Source organism: Durio zibethinus, chromosome 2, assembly GCF_047325235.1.
Source record: "Durio zibethinus cultivar Kanyao isolate XHJ-2024 chromosome 2, ASM4732523v1, whole genome shotgun sequence".
Lineage (NCBI taxonomy): Eukaryota > Viridiplantae > Streptophyta > Magnoliopsida > Malvales > Malvaceae > Durio > Durio zibethinus.
In genome coordinates, this window is record NC_143163.1 from 7,046,236 (window position 1) to 7,063,531 (window position 17,296).

Below are 17,296 nucleotides of genomic sequence, written 5' to 3' on the forward strand. Positions count from 1 at the left end.
ACTCTAAAACCACTAATAATGAATCCACACTTTCAATCCAAAAAACTTATCTATTAGATAGAGAAAAACCTTTGATTTATAGGCCTAAGAGCATCCTCACCCATTTCAAACAGATGGTTTTGCGACAATGTCGATGAAATCACTCTTCTAATACCAAAAACAGAAAAATGTTAAGCAATTACAGCTTATTCGAGGCAAGTATCTTTCTCAGGAGATGATGCTTTAACCTTTAAGCATAATGAATAACTTGCATACAGTCAAATCCTACCATTTGGCTCATATTCGAAAGTGTTTGGAGGGGAGGGTGATACCATTCATCATATATCCGTCCGAATTTCCCATGTTCTAAGCAACACACTTTTAACATTTCAGCAGACTGCAGGCCACAACGAAAGCGCATACAGAAAATCATGAATCTTTTCTAAATATGCACTCATATCATACAAACTACAAGCAGTTCAAACTCTGATTCTTACTAATATGTTTCGATTTATACAGGAATAAATCAATAAATAATACTCAACATACATGATATCAACACATTCATTCTTAAAGGTTATCCCCCAGGTGCATATCCAAAGTTTAAAATAAGGTTTACTGGAGGCCAAACAGTGTGCTATTACTCAGCAGCCTAAAATCAATTCACCAAGCATTTTGAGCACTACATGGCTACTTGTAACTCTAAACAGAAATTAAGGAAATGTCCAACATAGTCACTTAGTCACTTAATGAAGACAATACCTCATATGACTTGTGTTTCCAGCAACTGCTTTCACACCCTTCAGCATTTCCTAATTTTTAGGTCTTTGCTACAATATTGTATTTAGAGAATAGTGAATCAAAGAGGCATTGGAAACATTGTGAGTGAAGCGAAATAGAGATTCACATTGGCAATTCATTTTTTCTCCTAATTTTCCTTTCTAAGAAAGTTAATACCTTTAGCAATGTTGTTAATATGCCGTAAGACTCATTATCATCTTTCAATGTGAACTTATGTCAGTGTTTCTCTCAATAATTCCAAAAAGTTCAAACAATAACCAAGAATATAATGTCAAATATCTGAATAAATCAATAAAAATATGTACCAAAAAAAAAAGAATAGGAAGTAATGACAAGCCAAGCTACTCAAATGAACACATTTTATAGCATATCTATAGACAATTACAATTGTATAGATATTTAGGCATATATGCCTTCAATTTTGTGAAGCTGCATGCCCAAAACTCGTGTGCATCTTGGAATATGAGATATGCATCACTGTCCATGTTAAGTGTTAAAAAAAAAAAAAAAAAAAACTCTAAGAAGGAAGTATTGACAGAAACAGAGGCATTCCATTAATTCTAAGACAAAGCATACTATGTTATTAAATGAAAAGGAAAATTTATTGCTTTTGACATGCTAAAATCAATTTCATGGTATTCAAACCATAGATATTGAATGCCAGCATGTTACCTCATGCAAAGCATTTTACAGGAGTTGTGAAACAGATAAAAGTTGGAAAATGGAAAATATTAAGAATAAGTTTCACATCAGAACAAATGTTGATTATCTCTGCATCCAATGGAACAATAGTTTAAGACACAAATATAATGCCGTTGATATTGAAACATTCTCTAGTAGATTTCCAAGAAGCTTCATCTAATATAAATGTGAAGAATTGTCTAACATTAAAATTTGACAAAAAATTTTAATTTAGTCAAGATGAACAAAAAAGGGCCATCACCTAGTCATGATCTTGCCTAACCAAGGTTTTTCAAGAGATGATCCAGACAAAATCCTTCCATTTAGCAATTTTGAATGATGTCACCACTTTCAATGCTAAACTGAACCTTGCTTTTGTGCTTGTTAGCCAAAATCACATTCCTTGCAACAAAATTTTGCCTCTTACAAAGCACCAGTGAACAACTACAAATATGGCAAATTTTAAAAAACGATTAGAAGAAAAAAGAGGCAAACATCAAATTTAAGCTATTTATAGAAGTGTTCAGAAAGTAAACATACCTTACCCATTTTGCAGCGACTCCATTAGTCTTCACTCTTCAGGGGACAACAGTCCATGACAGATTTTTATCAAGTGCTTTTTTGCAATGAGTAAATCATCTTCAAATGGCTATAACCATGGAAGATATTTGATTTAATTTGGCTTGTCAATTATCCAAGGATCATTAGTAGAATTTCTAAGCAAAGAAACGAATGAACTCATTCCATAGATTACAACACAAAATATAAGGGAATCTTTTTGCCATAAAAAGGAATATTTTGCTCAATGTATTAAAAATTTAAAAATATGTTATGATCAAAATCTACGACTGTATTCAAAAAATAATTCATCCAGTCAACATTTAATTATATCTGCAAAAACTTCAGAAGCTAGCACAAGCTCTTATTTAAGATATATAGGACTTAGATGTTAGAGCTTATGATACACATTATTTCTTGTTAAAAAATCCACACTTAGAATGAGGATTCCTACTTTCATTTTCCAATAATTTATTTATTTATTTATTTTTGCCCTTTTCTTGAAACAGCTTCTGAATAAACACATATACCAAGATTTAGGGGCAATTACAACTCCAAAATCACAGGAAGGAGACACAAACTTTAGACACTTACGCATCCAATATGTGGATATTCCCATGGTGAGAAGACTTTTCAAATTGCAACCAGAAACCTCCAAAAGTTAAAAGACCAACTTCAGCAGCACTTTTCCTCCACTGGCGCAGTTATGATATCCAACTCTTATGAAGGACACCAAGCAGAGCTAGGAATATCTAAAGCATCCCAGACAAATAATCCACAACCCAGCACAAGGAAAACAATTCTGCGATGAATAAGGACAAAGTAAAATCAGAAGACTGGTAAGGCAACCATATAAAATTCCCATCACAATTGAGACTATTTTTCAATCAAAAAAGAAGAAAAGATAATTAATAAAATGTACAGCAAGAAGGCAGAACTTTTTATTACCTTCTTCAGTCTAGGAGTGATCTAGGCATGAGTCACTTGCACCAGCTTAGGCTTGATGAGGAAAAGCAGAACACTGGAGTGTAGTAGTCGAGATCATTAAAGATTCTGGCAGTTGAGGGGATGTAGCCTGACTTTCAAGGTTACATCCTTCATAAAGGAACTTGGAATTGCCATTTGGAGATTCCTTCCAGTTTGGTTTCTTCCTACTGTATGTTAGCAAATATTGAACAAGTTTCCCATCTGACTGTGTATCATTAAAGACAATAGACTCATCTTGGTAATTATAAGGCTTAGACTCAGAGTTCATGCTACCATCAACCCCACTTGAGTTGGACAACAAACTAGAACAGCTCTCTTCTCTCTCCTTCATTCCTATTTCAACACCAGATATTTCCTTGCTTTCACTGTGCTTTCTATGCCGTTTATAAACTAACTTATGTGATTTCTTTCCACATTGTACATAAACCATCTCATTTGGCTTATTTCTACGCGGTGTATAAACTATCTCACTTGCTTTCTTTCTACACCAAGCATAAACTATCTCAGCTGGTTTCTTTCTACGCCGGGCATAAACTATCTCTGGCCGTTTCAAACAACTGAAAGCCCTACTACTACCAGCAATCAAAGGCTCTAAGCCATTTTTATCACACAAATTTCTATTTTTTGAAATCCTAGGTGAACTATTCATGGCCCTGTGCAACCGAAATGCCAATTCAGCATCATCACACTCTTCCAATGCATTGCTTGCCAATTCCACTGCCTGCTTAGCCACAACGGCTTTCTTAACCGCCATTTCCCTTGCCTTAACTGTGGCTTCAACCTTCTTCTCCATTGAACAATTCGCATCTTTCACTACATCTTCCAACAACTTGGCCCCCCCAAAATTCCTAACTTCAGAATCTCTAGAATTGTTAGCTTTTCTATTGCGCGTCAAAATCCCCCTTTTGCAGGCAATCTGTTTGGGGACCCAACAATCGATGCAAATCGTGAATTCAGAACCACAAACAGAGTACGACCACGGCGGAACAGATTTGTAATCTAAAAAACAAGTTTTGTGAACGGATCGCTTACATTGTTCACAAGAAAAGCAATCGTCGGAGGCTTCTTTGAAACAATAAGTGCAGATATGGGATGAGTCAACGCGATGATAGCATCTTGGGCAGAGAAGAACAATGCGCCACTCGCTATAAAGCGTTTGAATTCGGTTTTTGCCGTTAGCGCTGTCAGTTCGGGATCCACAGGCTTGGCATTCGGTTAAGTTGGGGAGGTTCCGGGTCTTTTTGAGTGGATAGGGATTCAACGGCGTAGGAGTTTTGGGCTTGGCGCGATCGGACAGGAGGCGCTTGCGGGAAGTGGAAGGGTGGTCCGAAATCGTTTTCAGACCGGGTGCCATTATGGTTGCGTTCAGATTGTGGAGGAGGGGTGTTACGGTTTTAAGGATATGGTTCGCGTTCTTGTGAAATTGTGCAATGAGATTTTGGGAAGTTTTAGGGTTTTGACTTCCGGAATTTTCGATACTTCGGTTTTGAGGTTTTCAACCGGAACAATAGATATTTATTTGCCCTCGCAATATTATTCGAGATTAGCGGGCAGGCCCGCACTATGTTGCTATCTTGTTTTAATTATGAAAATACTATAATCTAAAATTGATTTGGAGTATGGAATAATTTGACCAGTAGGGACTTATCGACATCGTTGTTCTTGAAGATTATTTCTTTGTAAATTTCTTAGCCCTCAAAAGATTTGTGGCATCGACCCCGATAAGTCATTACTGTTGAGATCTAGGTCAACTAAGCTATCAAGGTCACCGTATATTGTCGAATTACCATTTGTCCTGTACACAAATAAATTAATCACATTCAGCAATGTTACAGGAGTTTTCATCTGCAAAATGACTTTCTCCACAATTTTGTTCTTCTCAGGGTATATCATATTTGAAGTGTCATTAAGGGTCCAAGCAGCTTCCATACAGTGGCCACCTGAATTTCACTGTCCTCCCCTATACAATGAATGATCAGAGCCTACTTGGTAATCCATCTAAGTAAATGTTAAAGAAAGGAAAGTTCATAGCAGCATAAACAACAGCAAACCTGAAATGAGAATATGTTGAATTTCAAAAGAAAACTTGTGTTTTGCCTGGATTAATGTGTCTATCAATCCATGCTACCCATGTTATTAAAGCTTTTTTGAAAGCTGTAGAGACATCAAGTCGAGGATGTACTTGGTTTCTTTCCTGATAATAGTTGATCCTAAGATATGGAAATTGCCAGTAGACATCAACCTTATGACAAAAGCATATAAAGGTTTAGCTCATATGTGCATATCATAGCAATGTCATCCTAATTCTTAAAAGAACAGCTTAACATGCTTTCCTAATAAAAAGAACTTGGTTGAACTTTCCAACTTACGGTTAATGTAGGATTGGAACCTTGAAAAGAAGATCACACTATAACTTTAAAGTATACTAGCCAACGTTTTCTTAAAGATTCATAGTATGATAATGTAATGGCCACTAACCTAGCTTTTGTTTTGTAATAAGACCACTAATATGTAGTGTTGAAGACCAAAATATCAGTTCCTTTCCATTTTGATGAACCACGATCAATGGCATCAATTCACAAAGTTGGCTTCCCACTTTTGCCCTATTTTTGCATTGTTCTTGTATACTAAACAATGAGAAACATAGTATTCGACTATATATTTATAATCCTGCAGAAACAACCCCAAAACATCAACTACCCCAAATAGGCAAATACTCAAAATTCCAGTGTAAAAGTGAAATAAAGAACAAATAAACTTTAAATAATCATTTAATTACCATAAATTTGAAACTATAATTTTCCTTCTGTTTGGTGATTCTTCACCCATAAGTTTCATAAACCTTCTTTGGATCTTTTATAGATCCCATTAACAAACAAAGCATGGATTCCCATTGGGTTCTATTAATTGAATCTCCCATAAAAACTAGTCTTTTTCTTCATATCAAATCCAGAATTTTTGTAGCATTGAACCTAAAACAGAGAACCCCACACCAAAAACCAGTCTTTACTATGACAATTATTAGGATGTGCATATCCAAGAAAAAATTATAAAGCAAATCAAATTTTCCTAAGAAAATCACAATCTTGTGGTTGCCATTTCCACTTCATGTAATTTCTATTGCGCCTTCCATTGCGAATGCAATTAAAACCTTCATCAATGAAAAGATACGATCCATTTGTGTGCAGAGGATAGCTCTCATCGTAAACCTACTTATCTTTTGGTATATCATAGTTATTTATCCTCTTCTCATCAATTTTCCCATTACTTGGAACTTCATTTTTATCAACAATAATTACTTTTATCTTCTTCTCTTCATAGTGCTCCTTAGACATAATCATACATTTTCAATGTTTTCTCTGATGGCATAATTACATTCACGATGACAAATTTCTATAATATCAGCTCCTTTAAAACCTTGAGTATACAAGATAAAAGTTGTCCAATCTATAACATAGAGTTTGGGAATTTTTAAATAGGCATTCTTAACATGACTTCAAAAACAAAACCAAATAATTAAGTAATTGTGAGCAAACTTGTATTTCATTGTAAAGTTGTCCCTAAAACAAATATTAAGCAACTGTTGCATATTATTGAACTTTAAAATTCCAAACTGATAAGGTATTGTTTAGGCTGATAAAATATAAGATTAGCCTAAGAAATTAAAAACTTGCACTCCATTTGGTAGGAATGAAGATAAGGGGAAAAAAAAAGAAAAGGTTTTAATCCAGAGATTAAACTACAAAATAGCACATGTTCTTATAAATCTCAACCATAGATTAAAAAATTTTTCATCGCATAGCATTAAAGTAATCCAAAATCTCTACCTTTACTCTACCTATTTGCTCAGAAATCCACCCAACAACATTTAACTTTGCATTCAACCTAGATGCTGCAATTCCATGACCACTAATTCTTAATTGATTTTGGAAATAAGTATAAACCATTAGACTAAATTAAGTTTCAATTCTTGTATTTCCCCATATACTCTTCTTAAAAATCCAGAATATATACTTCCATTCTTACTTTGCTTTAAGACACAAATTGCTTAAATTGTTGTTGATCAATAAATTGTACTTCTTGAAGAACACAATTAATCTACAAATAAACCATTTGAAAAATCAATCTTTTGAAGAGAATAGATTTTTTATAAAAAAAAAAACTATAATTAACAAAAGGCAATTAATCTACAATTTATTAAACTGTTGTTGGTCTGTGAACTAAAATATTGCAACAAATATAAGATATCCATTCACAAAATCAAAAGAGAAACACATACCCAATTAAATAGGTCATCAGCACGCCCAACCATTGATTTGCCTTAAACAATTAAATGGCTACAAGGATCTCCTTTACCCCATATAAGTTCCTTCAATCTTCATTCTAATCAACTGATTAAATTGCACAAAGGTCAAGTCCTTTGTACCCATCTCCAATAATGACTAACTACCAAAAATTAATGCAAGGTAAAACTTATGCATGGAATAAAGCAACGAAAACTGAAAAAACAACAAATTAAGTAAATCAAAGAGAATATGAACAAAAAATTAAAAAAAATACACGCAAGAAAAATTTATAACCCACATAAAATTCACAATACAATGTTGATAATAAAAAAAAACCAAAATTATCAATCAAAATGCAAAAAACAAATGAAAGGAAACCCAGAAAAACAAAATAAAGGAGAGCATAAGCAATCCAATAACTAAGGTGTTAGATTAATAATTCATTATTTTGAAAGGAAATTTTAGGTTTTTATGAAGAATTCATATTCAAACAAAAGAAACAATTAGTAACTGAGTCAATAGAATGTAATCTATCGAATAAAGGAATAATACAAAAATTGCATTGAAAGCTAAAAAAATAGAGACTTACATTACTCCGAAGTCTGGGATTTTGATGGCCATAGCAATATAAGTCAGTGAGATTTTGAAAAGAAAGGAAGAAATTGTGAGAATAAAAGCAGATGAAGTTTCTAGAGAAGTTTTCTTTAAATCTAAAATTACCCCTTAATCATTTTTATTATTTTACATTGTTAAGTTGTCCCTCCAATACAAATAGGAAACAACATTTATAGTAAGCTAGTGTGCAGCCCTCGCTTCGTGTCGAACCCTGCAATTAAATTTATAATTAATTATAAAATTTTTAATGGAAGCCATTGATAAATAAATAAGTATTTTCCTTGTGAATCAAAAGTGGAACTATCTCCTTAAAAACAATAAGCCAAACATAAAAAAGCTAGGAGAAAAAAAAAGTCAAATCTTAAATCAACAATTAAGCATCACTAAAAATAGCGACGTATCAATCACAACATCAAAAATAAAATAATAATCGATAGATTTTCAATAATAGCCAACATCGAATCTAATCTAATATAAGCATTAATAGATATTCAATAATAATCAAATACAAATTTAACTCAGTTCCAATAATAATCAACAAAGAGCTAAGCATATTCCCAAAAAGTTAAAGAATATATCTAAGAAAAAAAAACATGGGTGATAATTACCTAAATTCTCTATTTAAGTTATTGATAATAACAATTGTGGCTTTCACTCTACCTTATCTTTTGTTGAAGCATTCCTTTTTCAAATTACAGTTGAAATTTATATACCAATAGATTTAACTACGATTACATAGTAGGTTGCAACGCCAAATTTATTTGACAAAATGAGTATTTGAAACATTGATTAAAGAAATTAGAAGCTATGAAAGTAAACAATCGTTTCTTGATTCATTTTTTATTAAAGCCATATTCAACAAATTCAAAGCAAAAGCCAACATTCAAATCTATGATTAAAACCCATATGTTTAGGAAAAATTGACATGCAATACAATAAAAAACTATTAGTTGTTAGGAATTTTATTACTATGTAAAGTACAAAAAAATAGAACTTTGCTCAAAATGTCAATAATTATTACCAAATGAAACATAATAAAATATTTTTGAAAGAGTAAGACTTCATTCACAATAAATGGTATGAAAGACGATCATTTTTGGCAAGTTGGTTATGGCAACAGTGATTAAATCTAGGATACACTTCATAAATATACCATATAGTTAAGGTCGAAATGAAAGTATCCTATGAGGTTTAAAACGTGACACTTAACTACTTTATGATTTGTTTTATTTTTTTTACCTAAAACCGTTACTTTTTTGTTTCTTTTTATTTTTTTTCATTTGAATTCATATTCTCTCTTTAAAAATTTATTTTCTCTCTCTAAATTAAATCAATTCTCTTTCTAAACCCAAACCAATCCACCAACAACAACTTTTAAACCATAAAAAAAATCCATTTTACTATTAATAAACATAAAGCTGTTAGGAATCAAATCAATTTAAAAAGCCAAATTTCACAACACAAGCAGTAAAAAATTCACCAACAAAGCCTCAACAAAACAACTCAGAAACAAAACCAAAATTTCAATAAATAGCTTCAAAGAAAAATCTATAATAAAAAATTTAGTTACAAAAAGCAGAAATTACCACCCAAGCAACAAAATTCCAAAGTGGTAGCAACTTTTATTTGGTGTTTTGATCTAGGCTTATGTTGGAGATTAGGAAATTCTAAAGAAAAAAAAAAAGGAAGAAAGAAGAAGGAGATTTACTTGGGGTTTTCAAAAACTGTTATATAGTGCATAGTGGGTGGAAGCAAAAGGCGAGTGGTAGATTAGCAACAATTTTTAGGTTGTTAATTTTTTTTATTTAAGGTTTGAAAGTTTAAAGAAAGGGGAATGTGAAAAGTGTTCAGCATTGTAATAAGTGGCCATTGGTGATAAGTGACGGTTGATGGTGTTATTAAAAAACGATAAGGGCAGAAGGCCACTGATTAATGGGTTTTGTTCTTCTTTGTTGAAATCTAAGAATTAGAAAGAAACTAACTATAAAGAAAAAAGCTTAGAACAGAAGGCTATGGATTTTAAAGTTTTAAATCTTTATAAAACAATGTCACTTTGGGGCTAACGAAAAAACAAAATTGGAGTGATCACTTGTGTGAAATCTGATGATAATGTGAACTTTTAATGGTAGTGGTAATGTGAAGATTCTGGTGGCGTGAAGGTTATTGTTTCTGGATTAGTCTAGGTTTAGAGAGAGAATTTGTTTGATTTTAGAGATAAATAATGAATTTTTAGAGAGAGTATGAATTTAAAAAAATAAAAAATAAAAAGAAATAGAAAAAGTAACAATTTTGGGTAAAAAAAAATAAAACAAATCATAAGGTCGTTAAGTGTCATGTTTTAAACTTCATGAGACACTTTCATTTCAACCTTAATCACATGGTATATTTCTAAAGTTTATGCTTAATTCTAAGAAAAAAGCATTAATATCAAACCTTATAGAGAATGCAATGAAAGGATTATTTACTCAAAGCTGAAGAGTGCTACCAAAGTTAAAAACTTGTACCAAAACAAACGAAGATAAAAAATTTTCATTTCATGACATATTGTATGATATATGAAAAAGAGTTAACAATCATATTAACTATTACTTAAAGTAAAACACTTCATAATAACATAAGAAAGAACATAACTTTCATTATATACCAAATCAATAATATATTGAGAAAGAAACATGATATAGCAAATGTCTAGTTTTTTAAAAAGAAAAGAGTAAAAAATAAATTCTCCATTATCCATAAAAAATTTAAGCATAAACCTATCAACAATTTTACATAAAGAGTAGGCAAAAAAGGATAAAGAACTCAAAATGGTATCCATTTGGACAAATTGGATTCCAAATCAAATTAGAAAAACAATTAGATAATAACACATTTGTTAGATTTCTCAACTACTTTCATTTTACTATTAATCGCTTGAACAAGAGCAATTAAACTAATAATTTAAGGAAAAACATATTTTTTAAAAGAATAAAATATCTTAACACCAAGTAAGCTACTAAGCATAATTTAATTTGTAATAATGCATTCGAGTTTTGCCATTTATTGTGAGCCCTTTATTGTAACTCATGTTTTACATGGGGCTCACAAGTTATTAGACAGGTCCTCTCATTCCACTCACCTTCATATTCATGTTTAACATTACATTCATTAACATGATTTGCTAAGAACTATAGAAAATAAACACCATTGATAAGAGAAATTAAACGTAACATATATGCCTTTCTCATAAAGAATAAAAATTTTTAACTTGAATGATTTAACCTCTAATCCAACAATCCTTGCAAAATCAGCTAGTGGATCATTGTGATATTTGATTGTAAATGTCAAGTGATTATGGATAAAATGCTTTTTTTCCTTGCTTTACAAGAACAAATAATAGAACAACATTACTTATAGCAAAACATGAAAAAATATTAAAAATTATTCTAAAAAGAAGCCGACCAATCTAACACTTACCCCATCATACTATCCTTTGAGACCAACATGAAATCCATGCTAATACACTATAGCATTTTCTCGATTGGGCCTTCTTATAGGAACAAGCAATGGAAGGTTATCCAAAATCCTATCATAAACACATTATAAATATTAGTTGCTACTCCAAAAAGAAATGGAATACTACAATTAAAATTTCTTGAATTAGAGGCTCACATGTTAACTAGATACTCATCATCGATCTTATCCTTGAATGCCTTTGCAATTTTCTTATTAAGAATTTTACAACATACAATATTGCAAATTTGTGGTTCTTTCATTTTAATTGCAAACAAATAATCATGTTAATCACTAAAAACCAAGAGACAAAGAAATCATCTTAGAGTCTAAACTCACCACATAAGAAGAGTTTTCAATTTGATCACCACAAGAACTTCCCCAAGATTTTCTACACTATCAAGTATGTGCTCAGGTTGACAATAGGGTAGGGAATGGTAAGAATAAGTAGGAATAAAAAAGAACCATGAACCCAAAAAGAGAAAATAGAAAAATATAAAACTCTTTCTATTCACATTCCATTTCTCAATAACCAAACAAAAAATTAAAAAAATAAAATAAAATTGAACAAATAGATGTTACCGTGTTATTTGTTCCCTATCTTCACCACTCAAATGCCATTAACGAAGTCAATATTTTCGAAAATTAATATTGAAATATTCAATCACTCAAAAAAAAAATCCCCAACATTTCAACTTCTTAACGAATTGCTTGACATTCGACATTGAGTCAACATAGTAGATCGAAAAGTTAACTTGAATGGAAGCGAGATCTAGAAGCTTAGAACAAATAATAAGCAAATCTTTAAACTTACGATTTTTCTTTTTTTCTTTTTTGAAAGAAGTTCGATTAATAAACAATAAAAAACAATCACATTTCTCTTCCAAAAAGTAACAAAAAAATGGTCTTAAAATAAATTAGCTTTCTTTCTATGAGCTAAACAAAACTCAAAAGCTAAATAATAGAGACTTTGCAATTAATAATTTATCGTACTCACATTAGATTTAACAAATTTTATTGTTTTTATCAAAAGAAGCTAAAGAAGAATCATTACATCTTAACTTGGATCGTTAAGGAGTGATAACAATTCCTTTCTTTTTTTTGGAGAAGCTTCCGGACAAGCTTTCTTCAATTTTTGTAAGTATATAATTTTTTCCAAAATTGTCACTTATTTTTTTTCAAACGATGCTTATCTGTCCTTCAGGAAGATAGTTTTTATATTAATTTACAGATATGTAAATTACACAAAAAAGTATGATTTAAAATTTTAATAAAAAATATATATTAATTTAATAAAAATAAATATATTGTTGGTATTTAACGTAACGAAACATATAAATTTTTATATTTTACATATATTAAATATAAAATAAATAAATACACGCATTTGAATTATCAAATGTAATTATATTATACTAATGAAGCATTATCTAAAGTATAATATAATGTACCAAATCAATTGCTTTTTATTTTTGTATGAATATAAAATAAAAACTAATACTACTACATAATTATTTCCATGTATGAATCAGATTATAACTAAAATACTAAATCCAATCAATCTGCCATGATTTCTTTTCTATCAATATAATCAAATTTATGTTCCTTTCCTCAATTGGCGTCCTCACAACAAATCGAATTTTCTTTTTAATTTATAATTCAAGCATTACGATGAATCCTTGCTTCAAGCTGCCTTTACCAGATACTTAATCGAACATCAATCGTTGTAATTCGGTAACAAGATCATGCTCACGAGAAGATCCAAATACACTTCAGCATTCAAGGACACCCAAGTGAATCCTTTCGTCAAGTGAATCGAACTTGTGCCCTGAGGCATTAGTGAAAATTGAAAACAAAAAAAAAAAAAGTATATCTAGCCAATTAAATAAATGTTAGAATGGAAATCTTATTGCATTCAAAAAGAATAAAGAAGATGATATTCCTATCAAAGCAACAAAGAACCATAAAGAATTTTCCCTTTTCTTTACCATAATAAAGGAATTAAAAGTATGAATGAAAAAAAAAAAAAAAAAACTGTTATTCGTTTATGTTGCAGAGTTTAAGGTAGTAGCTATCGAACTTTACATGCTTAGACCAGTATGACTTGTATTTGGCAACAGCCAGATCCAACCATGGCTTAGAGTTTCCATTGTAATGGATGACAGCTGCATTTTCTATCTCAGTTTGGTTGAGGGCTGGATCATACCCAAGTCCTAATACATGCCATTTTCGATCTAGTGGATAGGTTAAGTTATAGAAAGTGATCAGTCCCGGTGGTAATGTGCCAAGCTTCCAAAGAGTTCTGTCCTCGTTCTGCCAAATAGTTTCTTCATCAGTCGTAATATTCAGGAAACTACTAACAGAAAAGATGTTTAGAACAATACAAATGCTTTTTAAATTATGATAACATGATAGATATTGTAGAAACAAAATTTTCCATAAAGAGAAAAAATGTTTTTGCATTAGAAGGAAAACAGAAACTTGGAAGAGAATTGAAACGTGCAAAAAGCACTAGTGAAACATTACCATATCTTGCCAACGATGATATATTTGCGTGATGTTTCGCTTTCTCCACTCCTTCAAATCAAAAATATTCATCCCAAATGCCCAACCACAAGCATTTGAGTCAAAATTCTCTGAGATTTTTGGGTTGGTGAAGTTGAGATACTTATCAAATCTATGAAAGCTCTCTTTACAGGTCTCCACTGCACCATTCACCATTCCTTGCAGATCAACGTCCCAAAGAGGTGTCAAATCCTTCTGAACTACAATATCATCATCCAAAAATAGGATCTTGTGGAGTTTTGGGTACACTTCAGGAAGATAGAATCTAAGATGATTCAGCATTGATAAGTATTTTGGATTCCTGTATTTGAGATGGTCAGATCCAACAGAGAGAGAGGATGGGTGATTAGACTTGAAATAATATTCTTTAATTCTGGCAGATTCAAGTTGACGTAGAACAGAACAGTAAGAGGAATTCAACCACCTGAAATCATCTATGTTCTCTACCTCGACTGTTGCTTTTTCAGGAGCATTCAAGATGAACCAAATTTTCATTGCAGCAAAATTCAGTTTATCAGTTACTATATGGAAAACATGTTTCTCAGGCTCCTTTGCATGCAGCACTGTAGAATTGACGACTACAGATGTTGCCAGTACATTATCAGAAAAGATGGCATAATGGTAAAGAGAAGGATCTTCAAGCTTTTCTTTATTACGATCTTTTTTGTTATGATATCCATGAAGGAAGTAGTCTGCTGCTAGCTGCAGAGGTAGGCAATGCAATGGTTTTGGAACAGTTTTTGCAGCTAGCTGAATCAAGAAGGTGCTTCTTTTCTTCAGTGAACCTACATTATCTTCTGCTGACTGAAGCATGGCTCGAAGCTTCCTTGCAACTGTGCGGCAATCATAAAGTTGATCCTTTGCTATAGACAGAGCATGGCCCATTGCTTTTGCTTGATCAAGTGAACTGGAAATAAAACAACATACTTTTGCATGAAAACCAAGAACACATTTACCTGATAACCAAAACAGAGGACATAAAGTAGCGATACCTAGGATGAAGCTCAGAATCAGAATTAGCTTCTCCAATAACATGTAGACTTTCCCCGACAAGTTTCAAAAGTGAATTGTAAAGAATACTATTGTTCTTAGACTTGGCAATGTTTGCATATGCTTTTGCCATAATAATCTGGTCTCGCATAAGCTTCAAGGTAGAATCAGAATTAGGATTTTCAAAATCTCTTCTCCATATACTGTATTTTCCCTTGACAACAGTGTCCATATTTTTCAAGTTCTCAATTGCTGCTGTTGCTTGCATCTGCTTGTCAGCCTCTCTATCTTGGCGGACAAGTTCTGCAGTGCGGAAATCCCTCCTTTTTTGCCGCAATACCTAAAGAGTATAGATACTATCAAAAACCTGACCCATGCAAGATGCTTAAAGTAAATGCACAGTAGTGTTAGACAGTTTACCTTGCGCTTAAACTTCACAGGGCTCCATGATGCCCGCCGATGATTTTGAATTTCACCTTCTTGCAACTGATGATCATCTATAAAATATTCAAAATTTTCTTCAAACGTTGTGCTAGCTTGGTATGAATCTTTCAGTTTAAGTACCTAGGAAATAAATACTCAAGTGGTGATGTCAAGGGCTTGAACAAGGAAAATGTAGATAGATAAGGATTGATGATATAATTCTGTTTTTCCTGGCCATATAGCTTGCATAAATACTGAAAGTGTATTAAGCTGACGATAGGACAATGCTTAGTTCATACACTTAATTTAGTATACTTGCTGCTATGAATTTGACCACCATGAATAGGCATTGGAATCTTAATTTTGAGTATAGAAGTATAGGACCATGAATTACTAAAAACCAGTTTTACAAAATCAAATGGAAGTACCTTTGAGCCCTTTAGTTTATCAGGATCTCCATTGATTGGGTTTTCCAGAACCCATGAAGCAGAAAGGTCCTTCATTTTCACCCTACTTGTTCTAATAGTGCCAGAAGCATCACTGTAAGTTGCAATTATGTCAATATCCTGTATGAAAAAAACTCAAATGAGCATCATTCATATTAGTAGTCAAGACCAAAAAAAAAAACTCCGCTCGTCACCTTCTCATTGTCATTGAACATTAGACCAGCAGAGGAAGCATCCTGTTCCTGCTCAGCCAACATTCGGACCAATGGTTAGTTCGTGCAACATATAAGAAAACAGGTTGTGCAATATATGAAATCGTGAATGCAGGTGTAGGTATCGCACCCCACAATTAGTTAAAAACACTTCCAAATTTCGATATATCAAACTACAACATCATTCAAATCTATAAATATGAAGGAACCTTTCTGTCGTACGGCGGTTGATGTGCTTTGAGTCCCCTCCCACTAAAAGACATAACATTAAGCAGATAGTTAAGATATATTAAAATTAGGAAGAGAATCTTTACATAAAAAAACAAAGAAATGATCTTACATTGCTTCATTATCTGATATTTCTGCATCAACAATAATAATACTGCAAATAACCTGAAAATAAACAAATAATTATCTAATAAACAATAGCATTTTTATGTTATTATCAATTTAATGATTAATTTGGATATTAACTTAAATCAAATTATTACATAAAGATCAAAAGCATCTATAATCGATCCATTAAATTCCTGAGAGGACGAAAACTGAATAATAGGCAAATTTTTCACAAAACTGATGAGATTAAAAGAGAGAAGAGAAAGAGAGATCAGAGTGCGTACGAGTATGAAAAAGGTGAGTAGCGTGGAATCGTAGCTCCAGAAAGTCCTCGAAGTTGCTTCCATCGAGAGAGAGATTAGATTTTGGATTTTTCCTAAAGTCCAGCGGGAGTGCGACGACCGGGATTTATATATGTTATGAATCACGACTGCTTTCTTTCGTCGTTTATTTTTCTGTTGTCTTTGTAGACGACGACTCGTCTTCTTCGACTAGGTGTTTCTTTAAAACAGGGAACTTTGCTAAATTGAGCCACAGGAGCGAATGGTAGAAAGATCGCAAAACCAGTGCTGCTTAAAACTGTCAGCCCTCCGACCGCTTTGACACTTTCAAAAATTTTCCTTTTATTATTATTATTATTATTATTATTATGTTGTTGTTTTGTTTTTATTTTGCGGGTGAAAAGGTTATTTTTAGGGTTGATAAAGGATTGAGGTAAGACTGATTTTTATTTGGTTTGAATTTGGTTTAATTTTATATTTGTTAAATTTGATTTTGATCTGATTTGAATTTTTTTAAAATTTTTTTATATTCGAATCCAATCTAATTCAATAATGTATAAATCATATTCGATCCGATCAACTTGAAATTAATAAAATATTATTTTTTATTAAATAATTTATATACTTAAATAATTTATACTATA

At 31.9% G+C, this 17,296-nt stretch overlaps 2 protein-coding genes across 26 annotated transcripts; both read right to left on the reverse strand.

Moving 5' to 3' along the window:
• Positions 1–240: 240 nt before the first annotated feature.
• Positions 241–8,043, reverse strand: LOC111309138 (uncharacterized). Of its 23 annotated transcripts, none has more exons than XM_089748720.1 (7): positions 7,882–8,043; positions 7,286–7,452; positions 5,485–5,676; positions 2,968–5,248; positions 2,614–2,821; positions 2,002–2,110; positions 1,495–1,905 (listed from the first exon to the last, which is right to left on the reverse strand). In XM_089748720.1, the coding sequence occupies exon 4, from the start codon at positions 4,358–4,360 to the stop codon at positions 3,014–3,016; it is 1,347 nt and encodes a 448-aa protein (XP_089604846.1). In that variant the 5' UTR covers positions 4,361–5,248; positions 5,485–5,676; positions 7,286–7,452; positions 7,882–8,043; the 3' UTR covers positions 1,495–1,905; positions 2,002–2,110; positions 2,614–2,821; positions 2,968–3,013. The 23 variants fall into 23 exon arrangements, with proteins under 23 accessions (XP_089604856.1, XP_089604866.1, XP_089604846.1 ...); XM_089748722.1 differs by having other exon boundaries at positions 2,968–4,956; positions 5,058–5,676; XM_089748730.1 differs by adding an exon at positions 241–376 and having other exon boundaries at positions 1,724–1,905; positions 2,968–7,397.
• A 5,242-nt stretch (positions 8,044–13,285) lies between these two features.
• Positions 13,286–16,972, reverse strand: LOC111309134 (putative galacturonosyltransferase 3). Of its 3 annotated transcripts, XM_089748798.1 has the most exons (10): positions 16,656–16,965; positions 16,376–16,428; positions 16,245–16,287; positions 16,018–16,065; positions 15,806–15,943; positions 15,375–15,518; positions 14,957–15,294; positions 14,389–14,871; positions 13,926–14,265; positions 13,286–13,712 (listed from the first exon to the last, which is right to left on the reverse strand). In XM_089748798.1, the coding sequence occupies exons 1-10, from the start codon at positions 16,716–16,718 to the stop codon at positions 13,437–13,439; spliced, it is 1,926 nt and encodes a 641-aa protein (XP_089604924.1). In that variant the 5' UTR covers positions 16,719–16,965; the 3' UTR covers positions 13,286–13,436. The 3 variants fall into 3 exon arrangements, with proteins under 3 accessions (XP_089604924.1, XP_022763765.2, XP_089604927.1); XM_022908030.2 differs by having other exon boundaries at positions 13,926–14,871; positions 16,656–16,972; XM_089748801.1 differs by lacking the exons at positions 16,376–16,428; positions 16,656–16,965 and having other exon boundaries at positions 13,926–14,871; positions 16,166–16,252.
• Between the last annotated feature and the right edge of the window lie 324 nt (positions 16,973–17,296).

What these genes read in the sequence shown, in the direction of transcription:
- LOC111309138 (XM_089748730.1), bottom strand. Translation starts at nt 4,360, where the DNA reads ATGGCACCCGGTCTGAAAACGATTTCGGACCACCCTTCCACTTCCCGC.
- LOC111309134 (XM_022908030.2), bottom strand. Translation starts at nt 16,718, where the DNA reads ATGGAAGCAACTTCGAGGACTTTCTGGAGCTACGATTCCACGCTACTC. An exon ending in AACCGCCGTACGACAGAAAG is followed by an intron (nt 16,066 to 16,244) that starts GTTCCTTCATAT and finishes TTGGCTGAGCAG; the next exon opens with GAACAGGATGCTTCCTCTGC. An exon ending in TGTTCAATGACAATGAGAAG is followed by an intron (nt 15,944 to 16,017) that starts GTGACGAGCGGA and finishes TTTTTCATACAG; the next exon opens with GATATTGACATAATTGCAAC.